We start from the raw sequence: 18,659 nt of genomic DNA, 5'->3' as shown, positions 1-18,659 counted from the left end.
AAGATGACCAGGTGCACTTCAGGATTACTTTCTCCAATGCCAGCTCACAGGCAGAGTCAGAATAAAATCCTAGAAACCCTCAAGCCAGTTGGAAGATTCCCTTCCTTGTCTCCCAGGGAATACTGCTCTATGTTCCCCTTCTGAATTGTCCATTCTTTCTTAAAGATGCAATGTCCTTCCTATGGACCTTCGGGTGTGGTTTGGAATTGGGAGTGTTCTTCCTTTAGCAAGTGCAACCTCCACTGCCTTTGGATTACATTCCAGCGGCCAAGTTTTTGCCCAGCCGTGGACTTCTGCATGAGGAAGAAAGTGCAATTGCATTTCCAGCCAACAGGCTATGAAGAGCAGGGCAGCCAAAACATCCTGTGGGGATACAGGCTTTCAGCTGTGCACACAGAGGCTTGTGGTTCCTGCCTGGTGGAGATGGCACATCTCCTCTGGGACTGCTCCCGCTTCCCAGGTGGCCATGGCTAAGAGGTACGAGGCTCTGCAAGTGGAACCAAGAAAGTTGGCAGGTCTGCTGGCAGTACAGGAGAGTGGAGAGAAATCAGCCTGGGAGGTGCCTGGCCAACGAAGGAAGGCACCCACTGGACCTGCTCTTTGCCAACAGAGAAGGACTGGCGGTTGATGCCACTCTTGGGGGCCATCTGGGGCTCAGCAATCATGAAAAGTCTCTGGGCTTGACTGGGTTTACCCCGCTTTCTCTGCTTTCTTTTATCCCCGTACTCGGCAGCTGCTCCCCAGGGCTGTGTAGCTGGCACAGCTAAAGTGCAGGAGAGCCTCATTTGTCTGCCCTTTGTGGTGGCTGCTCACTGCAGCCTTTTCAATCTGGAAGCTCCATCTGGAGAGCGAGTTCCCCCCTCTGTTTGGTCCTGGAGGCCAGGGCCTGTCATCTGCTGTCCCAGGTGGCATTGAGGGCTGCCCGGTGCCTCAGGCTGGTGTGACCCTACTGCAAACAACAGGGGACAGTGGCAGGTGCTTGTTTCCAAAGTCCCATTCTTCAGGAACAGTGTGCCGTGTGCATCCTCTGTCCAGCCCAGCCCCAGACCTGGGGACCAGATGCAGGGACTGCTGCTGCTGCTGCGGCTGCCACTGAAGTCAGCCAGGATTTGGTGGTTGGCTTGCATCCCAGCAGAACTGGTCACTTACAAAGCCAGGGGCTGATGATGTCCTGCAGCTCTCTGGGCTGCATGGGTGTGAGGGAGCTGTCCCTCGTTGTTATTCTCCACCAGGGAAAGCTGTGCCAGCCAGGTGTGCATCAACACAGCAATCAGGGAGCACGTCAGTCTCTTCCATCTGTGTCTGCTGAGAGTTTTGACCTTTGAGACAAAGTGGCACAAAGTCATTTGCTGTAGGTCCCTCTCTGTATATCCATGCTAGGTAATGGATACAGGCTGCTAACTTGGCCTGTAGCATGGCAGCAGGTGCCATAAGTCACCATTGATTCCATGAAATGTTTTTTTACAAAGAATGCTAAGACTTCTTATAAAGTGAGACAGTGGCTAATGATGGTTCCAAACGTTGGAATAGTTGTGGTTTCTCTGTTTTCCTAATCCCACCGTCATGTAGCCTGACCACCTGGTTTCTGTCTCATATCTGGTGGGGCTTGCCCATTTTGAATGAAATGTTTCCTTACACCGCCATCTACTAAGTTCCACATTCTGTTTAAACTGTTTTTTCTTGCTTTCTTTGCATCCATTACAACCAGTTCCCTACAGCTCACAGATGTGACCAGGAAAGAAATGTAGAAAATTGTTATGTGGCACATATAAAGGAACATAAGAATATAATAAGAAGATTTATAAGGAGACCTAATTGTCCTTCAGGTGAATTTACAGTGAGACTTAAGCACTTAAAATGCAGACAGTATTAAGAGCTATTGAGTTGATGAATATGTCTCTGATGCTTTAGTTATGATGCTTTAGTTATGTTTAATTATATTTAGTTAGGTAAAAATTTGCCACAGGAGAGGTTCCCATCAAGTAGCAGAATAGTCATTTTTGTCTGCTTGTTAGAAATGTATGAGAGTATGACACAAGAACCTCTTTGTCCCTGTGAAAAAATCTGTACAGAAAATGGAGCAATTCCAGCAGATTTTGTTAGCCAGCTTTGTCTAGTAGTCTAGAAAACAACCTTGCAGATACATTCTTATTCGCCTCACTGACTGGTAAGAATCTAGTTCAAATGCAAATTGCAATGCCCATGCTTCAAAAACCACTGGCTGAGTAGTCTCTTTTGAAAAATGTGCTGGAATTTGTTTATTCTCTTTTTTCTTATTTTTTGAGCTGTCCCTTGGTCCAGTGAATCTGTGTGCTTCTTGTAAATGTGAAAGACGAGATTGCACCCTGGGTTCTAAGGCAGAGTTGGTTTATTTCAGTTTGAGCTGGGTGCCACCAGAGAGAGACCCTGACCAAAGAAATCCCTGGGCCTTTACACCCTTACAGTCTGTACACCCGACCTTCAAACACTCTTCAAGTGCCCTACATGAGCTTCTTAGTCCTACAGTGATTTATGGTCTGGGGTCTTCTAACACCTCATTGGATTCTCCATGTTCATGTGCCATTAACTGCTCTTATCTTCCAGCTTGGGGCAGTCTTGGGGCCCTCCAGGGTCTCAGCCCTTATCTGAAGATAACCAGTCTTTCTCTCTTTTCTCCCCTGCTTAGCCATTATGATAACAGAGTTCATTTAAAGTTCACCTACACTAAGTTTTGAGCAGGGCCCTCTCATGCTAAGCTGAAAGCAAGTTGCAATTAAACTTAAGCCTACACAGATAATTTCTAATATTCTATAAGTAAACTTATTTTAATCCCCAATAATAAACTCCTAGTTTACATCTAGCACCTGGTTTACAGTGCAAGTTCTGCCTATCTCAAGGCCACACAAGTCATCTCAGCATCCTTGTTTGTTGGCTTATTCCCTTTTAAATGGGCTCTTGGTGTTTCTATTTGAGTCAGTCTGGTGTGTATCATTAATGTTACTCTATACTCTCCTGTGATACCCCCACCTTTTAACCAAACACATATCCATCCAGAAATTAAGAATCAGAAGGGGAAATCTTGCACTTTCTCAAGCATCTTTCTCGAAGTCTTAGGGGATGACCTGATGCAACCAACTGGGAAATCATTGCGGTTTGATGGACAGTTATGAACTGGTAAGTCAGGGGCAAGAGGGGAAGATATGTGCAAAATATGAAGTTGGCTAATACATGAAATTTGGATAGGGTAAATCCACCAAGTCCCTTGTACTTGGCTTTGCACCAGAAGTTCAAGCCAATCCTGCTTCTATTTGTCTTACCTAAGGACTAGTGGCCTTTCTGGCAGGTCAAATATCACTGTTTTGAAGCATTTGAGTATGATATTTTTGAGAGGCCATACCACACTACAGACAGAATAAGAGGGTAAAATAAGCAGAAGTAAGTAAGCCCTGCTTGTATACAGTATGTAGTAATTTATAATTATGCAGTGAAATTATTAAATGAAATGCAAATTGAATAAGTCTCATGTATATCTAGGTGAGTTGTAAAAATGTTGTTCACAATACGTAGTATGCTCCTCAACACTACGCTTCATGAATACTGCTGTATGGCTGCCTCTGATAGCATTAAACACTTCAAAATATATGTATATTTTGCATATGGGCAAAAACTGACAGTCACACTACGCAGTGAAAGAGCAACATCATGCCTTATATCTTATGAGTGTCAACAGAACTTTTGACTAGATTATTTCTACTAGCTGACTTTTGCATTCAAACAGGAGTCTGTCTTAATTATCCTTGTTGAACACACTGGATTACAACTTCCGTTGTTGCACTGCAACTGCCAAGCATTTTTGTTTCAAACACAATGAAATGTATATGGAATACTGCAATAAGTTACCACTTTGCTATGATAGCTCTTGGAAAATATAAAAAAACCCCTCTAAGATGGCAATACCTAATGCATTACAATATGCATGTAGACATTATATCTACATGACTCAGGAAAAAAGAACACCCTGCATATGAATCTGATGACTTTCATGACTTCTATCTATACCTGCTTTGGACAGTATATACACTTCTACAGCCTGCGAAGGCAGAGGTTACTGTGTGATATACACACACATAACTGTGGTAAAATAGTATTGCTGTATTATATATAGTTAGAGCTATATACAGTTCTACACAGCACATCACATTTTGGGCTTGAGCAGATTGAATTTTGGTTTTCTGTAATACATCACTGATGAATGAAGATTTGTCCATCTTAAGCAGCTTCTTCAGCGGAGCAATCAATGCCTGCATAAGTAAATTTCTCGTATAGAGTAGTATTCACATAGGTCTGAAAAGGAAATAAACAGAGAAGGTATGATGCAAGGTGCATTGCCTCAAGAACCCTAAATAATATAGAAATTATGTGTAGCCTAATTATTTTTATCATTTAAGTGTATTTATATTTATATTTATATTTATATTTATATTTATATTTATATTTATATTTTTATATTTATATTTATATAAAATAAAGTTTTATTCTTACCTTCCTGTCTTCTAACATCCTGTTCAATGCCACCAGTATCTGGGCAAATGATGGTCTTTCATATGGTTTCTCTTTCCAGCACTGTCTCATTAGGTCATACCTTTAAAAATCCAGCACCAGCATTTGATAATTTAGATACATAGGTTAAAGTTACAAATTTTTGATAATTTAAAGATTGTGTACATTCCACTTTTCAGAGGGAAATGGATTTATATATAGCTGAAGTTATATTTTCCACAGTTGGTTGCTGTTTGACGAGAACTTTCTTTTACTCTGGAATAATCAAAAATCTCTCTTTCAGCTAAACCCTGGCATATTATGTAAAGAACAGGATAACTCGCTGGAACAGAGAGCCTGGGAAAGTATTAATGGCAAGTTACTAGTATATGCTGTTCACAAAAGGACTTGTGCAGTTTAAAATTTTTTTAATGTAGTTTCTATATTTTGTGTGCCTTTTTAATTTTTTAATGTGTTTTTTATATTTTCCAGTAAAAAAAAAAAATTGTTTATTAGTTCCTTGTAGAAATTATCTATTTTCCATAGCTGAGGTTGTGTTATTCTGTTTCTTTTTGGGTTTTTTCTGAGGCAATACTCACACTTCATCATCACAGTTGAGAGGCTTTTCCAGTCGGTACCCTTGAGGGAGTTTTTCATATAGTTCTGCACATGTCATTCCACAATATGGTGTTCCACCTAAAGTTTAACCATTGTCATGAATAGAAGTAGGTTTCAATAAAAGGAAGTTTAATTTCATAGTAGAAATGAACTGACATAGTAACAGCTAAATTAATTTAAAATTAGAGAATATTTTGCAGCTAGATTTTATTGTTAATGCTTCCTTACTGCTTGATGCACAATATGAAAGAGAAAAATAAAACTAAGTGTCAATTTTCTCATCTGTGGCCTAATTTTCTCTACAAGTCTGGTAGCCAGGATCTGATTGCATTCAAACTATTTTTTCAATAGCATTGATGTCACTGGGCAAGTTACTCCTTCACTAGCATCACAATAATAATATCTGGTATTGACCCAATGGAGCTCTTACTGTCAGCTATTTTTGCCCCTTTCTGCAGGTATTTGGTTAGACTCTTGATTTTTCCACTGCATCTATATCTATGGCAAACCCACTTAGTAAGGAAAGCCAGGAAGAAATCAGAAATCCAGAGCTCATGGTCAGTCTGGTCAGAAATGTGCACTACAGTCAGTAGCTTCTCCTGGCCAGCAGACCAAGAGCACATATCCAGGGCAAATCACAAGAGAGGTGTAACACAAGGATTTTGAGTAGTGAAAGGCTGTATCACAATCATTATGGGTAGAGGCATCTGCAGAAATGACCTCTAAATTTCATTTGAAGGTTAATGTTCAAATATTTTCTTCATGAATATGTGGAGTAGGAGGTGATTACGCCTCCACTCTGCAATATCATTAAAATATTTAAATGATTTAAAATGCAGGAAAGCCACCCACCAAACTCAAAACATGTTGTATTAAGGCTATATATCATATCACAGAATCACAGAATCACTAGGTTGGAAGAGACCGTCAAGATCATCGAGTCCAACCCATGCCCTAATACCTCAACTAAACCATGGCACTGAGTGCCACAACCAGTCTTTTTCTAAACACATACAGAGATGGTGACTCCATCACCTCCCCAGGCAGACCATTCCAATACTTTATCACCTTTCCTGTAAAAAGCTTTTTCCTAATATCCCACCTATATTTGCCTTGGCACAGCTTAAGACTGTGTCCCCTCATTCTGTCAGTTGTTGCCTGGAGAAAGGGACCAACCTGCCTACAACCATCCTTCAGGAAGTTGTAGAGAGTGATAAGGTCCCTCTGAGCCTCCTTTTCTCCAGGCTAAACAACCCCAGCTCCCTCAGCCATTCCTCACAGGGCTTGTGTTCCAAGCCCCTCACCAGCCTCGTTGCCTCCTCTGGACACGCTCAAGCGTCTCAATGTCCTTCCTGAACTGCGGAGCCAGAACTGGACACAGCACTCCAGGTGTGGCCTCACCAGTGCCCAGCACAGGGGGAGAATGACCTCTCTACTCCTGCTGGCCACACCATTCCTGATACAGGCCAGGGGCCATTGGCCTTCTTGGCCACCAGGGCACACTGCTGGCTCGTGTTCAGCCGGCTGTCACTGGCCACCCTCAGGTCCCTTTCTGCCTGGGCACTGTCCAGCCACACCATCCCCAGCCTACAATGCTGCAGGGGGTTATTGTGGCCAAAATGCAGGACCCAGCACTTGGACTTACTAAACTCCATCCTATTGGACTCTGCTAATCCATCCAACTGTTCCAGGTCTCTCCACAGAGCCCTCCTACCTCCCAACAGACCAACACATTCTCCCAGCTTGGTGTCATCTGCAAATTTACTAATGAAAGACTCAATACTCTCATCCATGTCATCAATAAAAACATTGCCCAGAACTGGCCCCAGCACAGACCCCTGAGGGACACCACTGGTGCCCAGCCCCCAGCTGGATGCAGCAACATTCACCACCACTCCCTGGCCCAGACCATCCAGCCAGTTCCTAACCCAGCACAGACTGCTCCTGTCCAAGCCGTGGGCTGCCAGCTTTTCCAGGAGTGTGCTGTGGGAGACAGTGTCAAAGGCTTTGCTGAAGTCCAAATAGACAACATCCACAGCCTTTCCTGCATCCACCAGGTGAGTCACCTGGTCATAAAAGGAGATCAGGTTGATCAAACACAACCTACCCCTCCTAAACCCATGCTGGCTGGGTCTGATACCCTGGCCATCCTGTAAGTGCTGTGTGATGGCACTCAGTATAAACTGCTCCATTACCTTACTGGGTACACAGGTCAGGCTGACTGGTCTGTAATTACCAGGATCCTCCTTCCCACCCTTTTTGTGAATAGGCATCACATTGGCCAGCTTCCAGTCATCTGGAACCTCACCAGTGAGCCAAGAGCGTTGGTAAATGATGAATGAATTTGCAAACTCATCTGCCATCTCCCGAATCACCCTGGGATAGATCCCATCTGGGCCCATAGATCTATGAACATATGAAGATATGATACCCTGAAGTTTATATTTAGGTATGGCCTGGGTTTTATAGTGTAATGAAAACATGGTCATTGTGGTTCTTTCTGATTTAAAATGGTATCTGAATTGAAAATTTGACAACTGCATTTCCAAGCATACTGAACCTAAATAAAATGTAGTAGAATAAAACAGAAAGAAAATTGAAATCTATTGTGAAGCAATATTTTTAAAAGACTGAGTGAATAGAACTGCCTTGGTGCAGATTGTTTATCTGTGCAATACAAAATTCAAATACTTACCTAAACTAACAATTTCCCATAAGAGGACACCATATGACCATCTGCAACAGAGGGATATTATGAAGTGCAACAAGAGTTAATATTTTAAAATTATTAAAACTTTAAAATTAAAATACAATTTAAAAATTATTAGAATTTAAAAATTATTAAAAAATTGAATTAAAACTAAGTAGTTCTGCTAGTATTCAGGGAATACAGAGAAGTGTGGTATGTTTTTTTGTATTTTTATAAATTTTTGTATAATGATGGGGCTTGTAGAATCAGAAAGCAGGAAAATTACCAAAATTAATTCATTCTGAGTCAGCCAAAGATCTTTATCATATTCTGAGCTTTCAGCAAATACTGTAATTACAGGAGTGCTTTTCTAAATACAATTTATAGTTTCCTAAATAAAATAAAAATTTCCTCCGGGTTTCCCAAATATTCATCGGGTCTCCAGTTTTGAATGAGAAGTACAGATAAAGTAGTGGGGCACATTCAAGTAGGTTGTGAACACAGAACTTCACCAGACCCTGATGGAGAAATAAAAGTAACTTTTTTGTTATGGGTTTTATTTTTTGCTTCCATTGTTCACTTATGATGTGACTACTGATTATTTTGAGTTAAGAGTGGATGTCTCATGCTATCTGCCAGACTTTCCTTGGTATGGAAAAATATTTATTTGTTTAAAAAATGCCACTTGAACGCATACTTACACATCACTATTTGTGGTGTAAACACTGTAATTCAAAGATTCAATTGCCATCCATCGGACTGGAAGCCGTCCCTAGAAATTATTTAATGGGAGTTTATTTTTCAGTTCTTGGTGTAGCAATATTGCAATTTGTATGCCAACAATCGTTCTGTGTTACCTTAATGAAAACTGACTTTATGCAAGTAAACTTTATCAAGTAAATAAACTTACTAAACTTATGCAGTTTTACAGAAGAAATTTTTTATTGTGAGAGTGGTGAGACACTGGAACAGGTTGCCCAGAGAAGCTGTGGATGTGGGAGTGTTCAAAGCCAAGTTGGATGGGGCTCTGAGTAACCTGGTATAGTGAAAGGTGGGGTTGGAGCTAGATGGTCTTCAAGGTACCTTTCCAAACAAATCATTCCATGATCCTATGATTATTTGATTTGCTCCCCAAAGGAACAATTCACATGAAAGCTAATAAAAAAAATATCCAATCAGCATCATGGTGAAATGTAAATAATACCTCAGATGATGCATTTGACCATCCTGTTACCTTGACAACACAATGCTCTTTCTGGTCTATAGCTACATGCTGCATATTACATATCTTCCTTTTTCAGATCTTTCAAAGTGTTAACTCTGGACACATCCTGATGTACCTCTGGTTACCTTCTTGTTAACTTTGGCCTTGTTTAATAGAATTATACCAGCTTGACTCATCTATTTTACTGTCATCTATATTCATATAAATTTAAATTACATTTTATATAATAGACATGGTATAGGATTTATTTACAAGTAGATGAATTTATGTGTATATTAATAAACATGCTTTTTTTACATGTTAATTAATAAAATTTAAATAATCAGTTCTGTACTACCAGTAAGCTTGCATTGTTGTTCATATGAAAACACAGGTTAAGAAATAAGAAAGCAAAATTAACAGAACAGACTGTATCAATTTATTTTGATCCTTACCATGGTCTTCTTAACATAAACTTCTTGACCTCTTGATAAGCCAAAGTCAGCTATTTTTGCCACATAATTTTCTCCAACCAAGATGTTTCTTGCTGCCAAATCTCGATGAATAAACTAAAAAAAAAAATAAAGGTAGTAGTAGTACTATTAGTAGTAGTGCTACTAGTATAGTAGTAGTACTAATAGTAGTACTATTAGTAGTAGTAGTACTACTACTAATAATAATTATTAATAAAATAGAGAAATAAGTATAAATTAGTTTGATATGTATTACTTTACTGCTATATTGAAAATTGCAAACATATGGAATAAGAACATAAAGAAATTGGCTTGGTATATCACTACCAATAACATTTTAAACTTTATCTGAAAATGAAAGCAGTTAGCTACCATGTTGTTTAAAGTTTTAATGTCTCTTCCATGATTCCCCATGACATAGTGTTTGATGGGTTTAAATGGAGACAAAAAAATAATCTCATTCAGTGTGTGCTATAGAAGCTAAAATTAAAAATTAATTTAATTAAAGGAGATATTCCTTGGAAAAGTATTTGCCATGCTTTCAGTGGGTGGAGAGTTAAGACTGACCTGTTTCTGGCTCAAGTAGTCCATCCCTCTGGCAACATCTGCTGCAAAATGCAGAAGTTGCTGAGATGAAAGAGTAGATGCAGTACTGTTGGCAATAGCAAAGGCCGGATCTGTCTCTAGAACTCTGCTTTTCCGAAGGAAGTCCAGTAAATTTCCATGGGGGGCATATTCAATAGCAAGGTAAAGATATCCTAATGAAACATCAGATAGTGAGCATATCACAAAGTAAGATATCATCAGTAAGAGTCTTTGGAACTTTACACTACCCTGAGTGAAAAAAGGAAATAAACATAAAACAGACTGGAGGGAAATGTCAAACAGGGTAATTTATAAGAGTAGAGGAGAATTTAGAGCTAGTGTTGAACATCATTTCTGGTGTATTAATGTGGGCTTGTAGATCCAAACACAAGTTTATCCAACCTTTAAACAAATGTTGTACAGAGACCTGTTAGTATTCCTTAGGACTGGGTGGACTATATAGAGAGAGGGGGTTTTAAAATTAATTTTAAAAGTACACATATTCAACAACATCTTACCCCTATGTTCACATGCTCCCAAAAGATTTATGATGTTGGGATGATGACCAAGTTTACAAAGAACTTCAAGTTCTCCAGCAAAATCTCTGTGATCATCTTTTGAGGCATATTCTGAAAATGTAAAAGAGCATGTGTTTGTTTTACTTTGAACTGAATTTATAACAATATTCTTTATAATTATGAGGACTCTGAGTTGCTTGGGCCACTACTGTTTCAACCCTAGTAGAAAGAGAAAAACTATAAGGTACATTGGTATTTACAGGAAAAGGTAGGATTTTTCAATCAGAGATAAAAAATGTGAGGGATGAGTGTCTGTAGAAGCTATCTGCAAGAAATGAAGCATCTTTACCCACTCTCTTTATGTCACTCTCCTTACCTGAGAGTGTAAAATGTTGTAGCAGATCTTATGAAATAAAATCCTTCCATTTGTGTGCTGTTGATTATTTCTGCTTGTATGCAGACCTTGGCTCTTTTTAAATTAATCATTACACTTAAAAGTGTTTTTCAATTTGCCTAGATAATGATCTAGTGAATTACAATAAAACATGTACTTTCTTACAGTATTGTATGTATTGTAGGTCTCTCTGGAACGTAGCTGTCATGCCCAATGAATAAAAAGAAAATTAATGATCCCTATGTTGTGGGTATATATGTACACACGCATAGATGCAGCTGTCTCTGAATAGCTGAAGTGAACAAATGCTGTGCCCCAAGACTAGCTCCTATATATCCAATGCATCTCTCATTGCAGATGAACTCATGTGAAGCTCATACTGATCTATGAATTGAAAAATATAGGATAGTTAATCAAATCAACCATTGAGGAGAAATAGAAACCAACTCTATCTAGCAGAAATACAGTCATTGACAAATCTTGGCCTAGTGACACCTGATACAATTTAATTAGCAATTTTGAATATTTATTTTAGTGTTAGAAGAGGGCTACTAAGCATTTGGTATGACAGAGAAACATTTGGAATACACAATCAAGAAAATTCTTTAGTCACAGAATCCCTAGTCGTTACTACCTTTCATCCTTTTTATTGCAGCATCCATGCGTAACCCATCTTTCTTAATGCGTGCTTTCAGGACTTGCCCAAAGTTACCTTCCCCAATCACATCTTGAAATTTTATGTCATTCCATTCAAGAACTGGATAAATAGTAGGATCTGGACTGTTTTTGGCTTTCCTGCTCAGAGTGAGAGTACCTGAGTTAAACTGCAGAGCTGGCTCTTCCCTCTGCAACAGAGTTAGGAAAATGACATTAAATGTGATTTCTACTTCACTGAATAATGCTCCAATTACATTTCCCAAATAGTTATGCTGACTCATCTACACACACACACAAACACACACACACATCAATCCATCTCTTACATAAACAAGAGAGTACATTAGACAGTTACACCTACTTTAACTGCAACAAGCAGTTCTGCCCATATCCACAAAATTCTTTTAATTTGCATGTAAGTACCTTTTAGACCTGGGCCACTTGAACAGCTTTATAATCATTTTAAAGATGAAGGATGTGGGAAAAAATAATGTGATAGAACTTATCTCAAAACCAGTTATAAATCTCAGGTTTGAGGTTTATCTCATATTAGTCTTAATTTAATCTTGTGTTGGTCAGGCTCAATAGGAGAGGTGAGGCAAGAAGAAGCAAGGAAATAAAAAGAGAGAGGAAATCATCCTCCATACTTAAGGAGATATCTCCTTTTCTCATTCTCATGAACACATTCTGATGAAATACTTCTGTGGGAAAATTTTAGGACTAGGAGACAAAGCTATAATGTGTGGCCCGTAGCCTGATTGTATCATTGGGTGAGTCCCCCACCCCTGTTTATGAAACAATCTATTTAGATACATAGGAAGGAACTCTTTGGGCTAGCTTTATTCTGCTCCACAGGTTCCCCTCGGAAGACAGAGAAAAGCACCAGAAAGCAGAGTGATTGAAAAGCACCAGACTACAGCAGGATACAAATACATACATGTGTACTGAGAGATATCTCCATGTGATGTTAAAACCTTCAGCAATTTCCTCAGAGCCAAAACTATGATGTTGCCGTTGATAGATCCCTGGTTACTGTCCCCGGGTTGAAAATGGATGAGCAAGTATCAGCAGCTGCTGATGCTTGAAAGCAACATTTAACATTTTGTAGTTTTCAAAATCAGTCATGACTTCATAGATGAAGAACAGGCTCCTCTATTCTGTCTGGCTTGGCTGGCTTGACTCTGTCTAGTCATATGCAAGTGTTACAAGGCAGAAGAGGAAGCACAGCAAATGGTCTGCAAAATTTTTTTTCAAGTAAAGTTTTCTACCTCCTAGCCTGTATCTGTGATGGCTTTAGCTTCAGGGTCACTAGTAGAGAAGCTTTACAACAGTACTAATTGCATACATAAAGAGAAGATAGTGTTTGGGAATGCCAGGAAAAAGAAATTGGGAAAAAAAACAAACTGGAAAAGATGAGCTAAAGTTAGTAACCAAACTGACACAAGAAAACTGGAAACCTACCACCACATTTTGGAAAGCCTGAGCCATTCGACGCTGGAAGTTGGCTCGCTTTAACTGCAGCATGATGAGAAAGGCCAGGAGAATTGTTACACAGGTCATCCCTGCAGAGCCAAGGATAGCAATAAGCAGCATTTTGCCTCCTTTTGATTCATATGGAGCTGTTGAGAAAGGACATAAGAATTCACCATCATTTTCAGCTTATTCTGAATTTAGCAATACATTAAGAATGCATAACTGAAAACTGCTGTCTTGTAAACTGTTTAAAGACCTAAGGATACATCCCTTTGTTTTCCAAAAATGTCAGAAATATTGGATGCTCTGAATTTCAGATGTATGAGCATCTGTATATTCTGTTGAATTCAGACAGAGCAGAGATGAGGCCACATTCAGTGATCTAATTATTCCTTTGATTTTTGAATCACTGGGCCTTTTTTAGTGGATATACACTAAAGGTGCATGTTGTCACTTCATCAATACCATGCAATGAACTAACAATTAAATTTTGGTGGTGCTGAGTTCTGTGTCAAAATTAAGAGCAAAAGAAAATTTAGATTAAAAAATTAGTATTACGACACTGTCGTAGCTAACTAGTTTACACAACCAGTCCTGGTTTGTGGAAATCCAGTGTGGTTGATTAACTAACCTTTAGTTTCTGGGAGAGTCTTCAGTTCAAACGATGTGTTTGGGTTGCTCAAGCCAATGTTGTTCTGAGCATTAATCTGAACCTGGTACACAGTGTCTGGCTCAAGGCCCTTGAGGTGATATTGAGTAATGCTGGTGTTCTTTATGATAATATCAATGTGGTTGTACTCAGCTTTGCCATATATTTTGTAGCTGATGATGATGGAGGAGATAGAATGACCCTCAGCAGCTGTCCAAGAGATGACTGAGGATGTGTCTGTGGTGTTAGAAAACCTGATGTTGTTTGGTGCAGGAGGGATTCCTGAGAACAAACACAAACACACAAGGCATTGGAGTGTACATCCACCGTTTTGTCCTTTCCACAGAGAACAAAACATTTTCCCCGGTGCTTTTGCTGTGCAAAACCAAATTTGTTTATGAACTATGGCAACTGAATGCAATAATTTTATGATCCTGATGTGCAGTCATCCTTGTAGCAGTATTACATGCTGCCAGCAGAGGCTGGAGTGGCATTCAATATACTGTCTTGGATGAAGATACACATTCTCTGAGCTGTATGCAAGCACACCAGATTTGCTTTCAGATTAATGCAAAAAGGATTAATTTCCTTATATACTGAATTATCATTCCCTTGTAATTGTCATGTCCCATATTTTCACTATTTCAGAGAGCAATTACCCGTCAGGCTGTTAGAAAGAAAGGAAATTGATACCAACATTTCCAAAAATCAAATCAGAAAACCACCAGCAGATGTGAGTGCTATACTTGTGGATGCAGCCATGAATACTAAGTTAAGTACCTTCTCCTGGAAAACAGTACCCTTATGAGCTTCTCAGTGCAGTTTGGTGTCAGAGCTCAGGAGAGTCCTATAACAGCCATTGATATTTCAACTAATACGTGTAGGATTTCAGTGAGGGCCTCCTTACATGACCTGTAAGGAGGAAGGAGCCCACTTTTCCAGTGTGTGGTAAGGGCGGTGTCACCCATCAGCCATTCAGATGGACAGCTGTTCGGATGGTACTTCGTTCAGATAGAGCATTTGTTGTGGCGTTGTGAAAGCACACTGCTCACACTTAGGGAATTCAAGGGCCGTCTTCAGTGTAGCACACTTAACTACTCTTTGCTCACAGGGGTTTTACCTTGCATTGTATCTTCTCTTCTTTAAGTGATGACTATTTCTGCATTGTCATAGCTGAATTGAGTAACAAAAGAGCTTGGAGTACTGAACTCTGATGGCTCATCCTTCTGAGGAGGAAAAAAACGCTACTTGTGTCAGAAGCACGAGTTGCGCTGAAATGAAGATGTGGATTCTCAAGCTTGCTTTTCTCCATTTCAAAAAATCCCCACATTAATAGTTCCTGACAATTTCCAGCAGAAGAATTCCTTTGGATGCTGAGCTTTCCAAATAATAGCAGTAACAACCACAAGCGATCATCAGGAACTAAGTGTTACCAAAATAAAGGATTACATTTAATGTAGTCATCAAGTGACAATCAGTCTGATCACTGGGGGTAAAATGAAGAATTAAACAGTAGGATGTGAATCAGCACTTACTGTCACTGAAAGTCCATGCATACAGATAGTTGCTCCATTCTCCTTGGGACCTGGTGTTCACCCGTACCCTGCACATGTATTGCTGTCTAGGCTCAAGATCTTTAATGATCAAGGTGGACATATTTCCTGGCACTTGAGTAATAACACTGCTCTCGTCACCGTTGTCATTCACGCTCTTCCTTTCCACTTCGACACGAATATCATCCTCTGTCCTCAGTGTTAAAGGATGCCATGACAAATTCAGTGATGTCATACTTTTTGGAAAGAGAGTGATACCTTCTGGTGGAGGAAGACCTTGGAAAAGCCACAGTGAAACAGGGAACAACATTTCATATCTGGTGTCTAAGTTAAAATAAGAGTACCAGTTATTCCCAACCACTTCCCCCAGTTTGGGGTGACATAGGGTAATTCTCTCAGCCATCCCACATAATTGGGCAGAAGTTACATCTAAGAGGTGTTGATAGTCCCACAGTATCTTATCAACAGATGATGTGCCAATAAAATGGTATCTTCAATGAGCTGGTGTTGCAGATGCACTTTTTAGATGTGAGAAGCCAACAGTTGTCTTGCTAGATAGGTCCTGGTGCAATCCTCATTTATTCTGTATGTTTGTATTCAGTTTGAGGTGTATCCTAAATGGACTAAAATTTTTCTGGCTTGTTAAAACATCTTCATTTTTAAAATAAATTGATCTAACACTAAGAGGAAGGGCTGCAAAAAAGTGATCTTTGTCTCCAACTCTGCTGCATAGCCAGCCAAAATATATAAATTTTCCTTTCCCAGATCCTCCCTCATCTCTAAATCAGGGAAAATAATAACTCTCCCTTTTTCTGGTTTTCTTCACCTGTTTTTTTATTTGGTTTTTTCTTTTCCTTCCTTTGCTTTTTTTAATATCCCTTTGCCTGAGATTCTTTTGAAAGAGTCTACAAAGTTTTCAAGTGCAACAGTCTTTGCTCAAGTGAAAGTGTTCTGGCAGAGATCAGGGAACAGACCACAGAGAAAAACAGCTGAAACACCCATTTGTGAAAAGCCATGATGGTGACTTACCAAGTGCAGCTGTTGTGAAGCTGGCCTGTGGCCCAGGATGGCCTTCCCCACCTTCCCCTTGACGACTCAGCTGAACACAGAACTGATATTCAGTTTTGGGTTCCAGATTGTCCAGTCTTTTAGTTGTGCCTTTTACTGACAACAAAAGTCAAAAGAAAGTAAAGCCATGTCCCATATTATGGAAGAAAATATTTGGAAAATACAAGGTAAGATGCTCAGGCTCCTTTTTTTTGTTGATGTTCTTGATTCAGTAGGATAAACAAATTAGAAGTATAAAATAATTATTTTTAAGTTGAGCTCCAACCCAGTCCAAAGGTTGCTTCATCTGCCCTTCTTTCAGGACAAAACAATATTGGTTGCTTAGTCGTTGTTCTTTCTGTACGCAGATCCTGGGCTATACTGGTTTAGTAATAGCTGTTGGTAAATTCCTGTAATGTATCCTGTAGTATTTTAGGCCATGCATAAAATTTGAAAGCATAGCTGGAGGACGTAATCTTACTAATAAGCAGGTTTTATTTTAGCATTCCATTGCATTATTGATAAATATTTTGGTAAGTTATGTGTCTCACTAGGGGCACAATGAACACAATGCAAGGTGGTAGATGCCCCAGCATCTCCATACTTCCCACTGCTTTTGAAAATCTTCTGTTTACACAGGATAAAATAGCTGGGACCAATGCTGAGTACACGTAATCCTAAGGTAGGAGGGGAAAACCTTTTGTTCCTGAAGTGAATACACACTTCCAACTGTTGGTATAACACATCCACATGAACATTATGTGTAGTGATAAACAATCACACATCCAGTCACAAAAGGTTTAACGTCTATGCATCGTAGAGTCTTTTGAAGCTAATCAATAAGGGAAACATATGATGTTTCAGTTGGTAGGTGAGCTTTGTTTTTAAGGAAATTAAAGAACATTCTCTTACCTTCCACAGACATCCAGGATTGATAACGTTTTGCTGGCTTGTACAGAAGTTTTGTTGACACAACAGGTCCATCTCCATTGTGCAACTCAGCATTGATATCAATTATGAGAAAATTATGTCCTCTGTCTGTCAGCCTTGGGGCATACTGTGGCACAGGAGGAACTGAACAAGAATGCAAATATTAAACTCTTTTATATCTCCCTGTACCAGTAAGACTCTGGTTATTCCTGGATCTATAGGAAAACGGAAGACGCTCTTCAAAACTCTCACAAAATAGATGGGGCTTTACATGCTAAAGCTAACAGTGAAGATATTTTAAAAAAAAACCTTGGGTGTTCTTCTAAACCTTACCATCACACTTATTCTTTCAATATACATAATTAGTATGTTACTTATAAGGGGTTTCTGCTTATATTCCAGCTGTAAATATTTATTCAGGCATTTTCTGGCAGTGCAGAGAACAGAAAGCTAAGCCATGCTGGAGTATAAAGCTGTGCTTAAAATTAGAGAGACAAAGACACTTGAAGAAATTCATGCTTTTACCTTTGACTGTAACTTGAAATGGTTTCTCTGCCATTCCTGCTACTGTCTGCACACTGCAAACCCAAGTTCCTGTATCACCGGGCAGGATTCGATTAATTCTAAACATGGCTTCAGAACGATTACTTGTAGAAATTTCATCAGGCTGAAATGACAAAAGATGTATATAGCCTGAAAAATTTGGGCATTTTGGAGTACTCCAATGATTTGAGTTTAGTGATATCTATAAAAAACATCTATAATGGTCAACTCCATATTTTCATATGTACTGAGAAGTTCATGGGGTATCCCAGAATACCAAAATTTCATCTTATGCTTGAAAACCATGGTATGCATTAACTACAGATAAAGTCAATATAAACATTAGAAATAACAGAAAACAATTGATTAGGAGCCTACCCTTAAGACAGTTCCATCTTGCTTCAAGAGTTTGAATTCTTCAGATTTAGGAAGTGGCATCCCAGTTGCTATACAAAATGGCTTGAACTCGACACCAGAATTGAGTTCCACAGGATCTAGTAAGTTTACTATCTGAGGTGAAAGATCTGCTGAACCTACAGAAGATATATAGTATAATGTCACCCTTCCAGTAGACATTTTAAAAGACAAGTTTAGGTGTGTAGGAAGTGTAGGTGTCTGGTTCTGGCTCCCCTCATGTGGGCATGTGAAAGAATCATGCTTAGCAAAGTCAACATTTTTACATCATTTTTTATATAATGTGAGAAGGAGCAAGCCCTGTATTCAGTTTTCTTTATTTTTCTGATCCCTATCCTCTCTTGTTGATGTTTTAAGCAGAAACAGTGTAGCCACAGCAAAATCATGCACACAT

The 18,659-nt window shown here is 39.3% G+C and overlaps 1 protein-coding gene across 4 annotated transcripts in view; it reads right to left on the bottom strand.

Moving 5' to 3' along the window:
- Nucleotides 1–2,350: 2,350 nt before the first annotated feature.
- TEK (TEK receptor tyrosine kinase) overlaps nucleotides 2,351–18,659 on the bottom strand; it is a 40,832-nt gene continuing 24,523 nt past the window's right edge. The window contains exons 8-23 of one of the 4 annotated variants that reach the window (XM_014261190.2): nucleotides 18,230–18,384; nucleotides 17,834–17,975; nucleotides 17,291–17,452; nucleotides 16,361–16,495; nucleotides 15,314–15,607; nucleotides 13,761–14,060; nucleotides 13,118–13,275; nucleotides 11,814–11,844; nucleotides 10,606–10,716; nucleotides 10,070–10,260; nucleotides 9,485–9,598; nucleotides 8,527–8,597; nucleotides 7,832–7,872; nucleotides 5,118–5,214; nucleotides 4,522–4,621; nucleotides 2,351–4,323 (exon numbers count right to left, since the gene is read on the bottom strand). In XM_014261190.2, coding sequence (XP_014116665.1) covers nucleotides 4,249–4,323; nucleotides 4,522–4,621; nucleotides 5,118–5,214; nucleotides 7,832–7,872; nucleotides 8,527–8,597; nucleotides 9,485–9,598; nucleotides 10,070–10,260; nucleotides 10,606–10,716; nucleotides 11,814–11,844; nucleotides 13,118–13,275; nucleotides 13,761–14,060; nucleotides 15,314–15,607; nucleotides 16,361–16,495; nucleotides 17,291–17,452; nucleotides 17,834–17,975; nucleotides 18,230–18,384 — 2,177 coding nt within the window. In that variant the 3' untranslated portion in view covers nucleotides 2,351–4,248. Of the gene's footprint in view, nucleotides 4,324–4,521; nucleotides 4,622–5,117; nucleotides 5,215–7,831; nucleotides 7,873–8,526; nucleotides 8,598–9,484; nucleotides 9,599–10,069; nucleotides 10,261–10,605; nucleotides 10,717–11,633; nucleotides 11,845–13,117; nucleotides 13,276–13,760; nucleotides 14,061–15,313; nucleotides 15,608–16,360; nucleotides 16,496–17,290; nucleotides 17,453–17,833; nucleotides 17,976–18,229; nucleotides 18,385–18,659 lie in introns of all 4 variants that reach the window. The other 3 variants (XM_005532652.3, XM_014261191.2, XM_088054340.1) reach the window with 3 other exon arrangements.

This window comes from Pseudopodoces humilis, chromosome 4, assembly GCF_049639895.1.
Source record: "Pseudopodoces humilis isolate 2021_Gansu_Grassland_sample_001 chromosome 4, ASM4963989v1, whole genome shotgun sequence".
Classification (NCBI taxonomy): domain Eukaryota; kingdom Metazoa; phylum Chordata; class Aves; order Passeriformes; family Paridae; genus Pseudopodoces; species Pseudopodoces humilis.
This window is presented reverse-complemented; position numbering and strand designations above follow the sequence as displayed.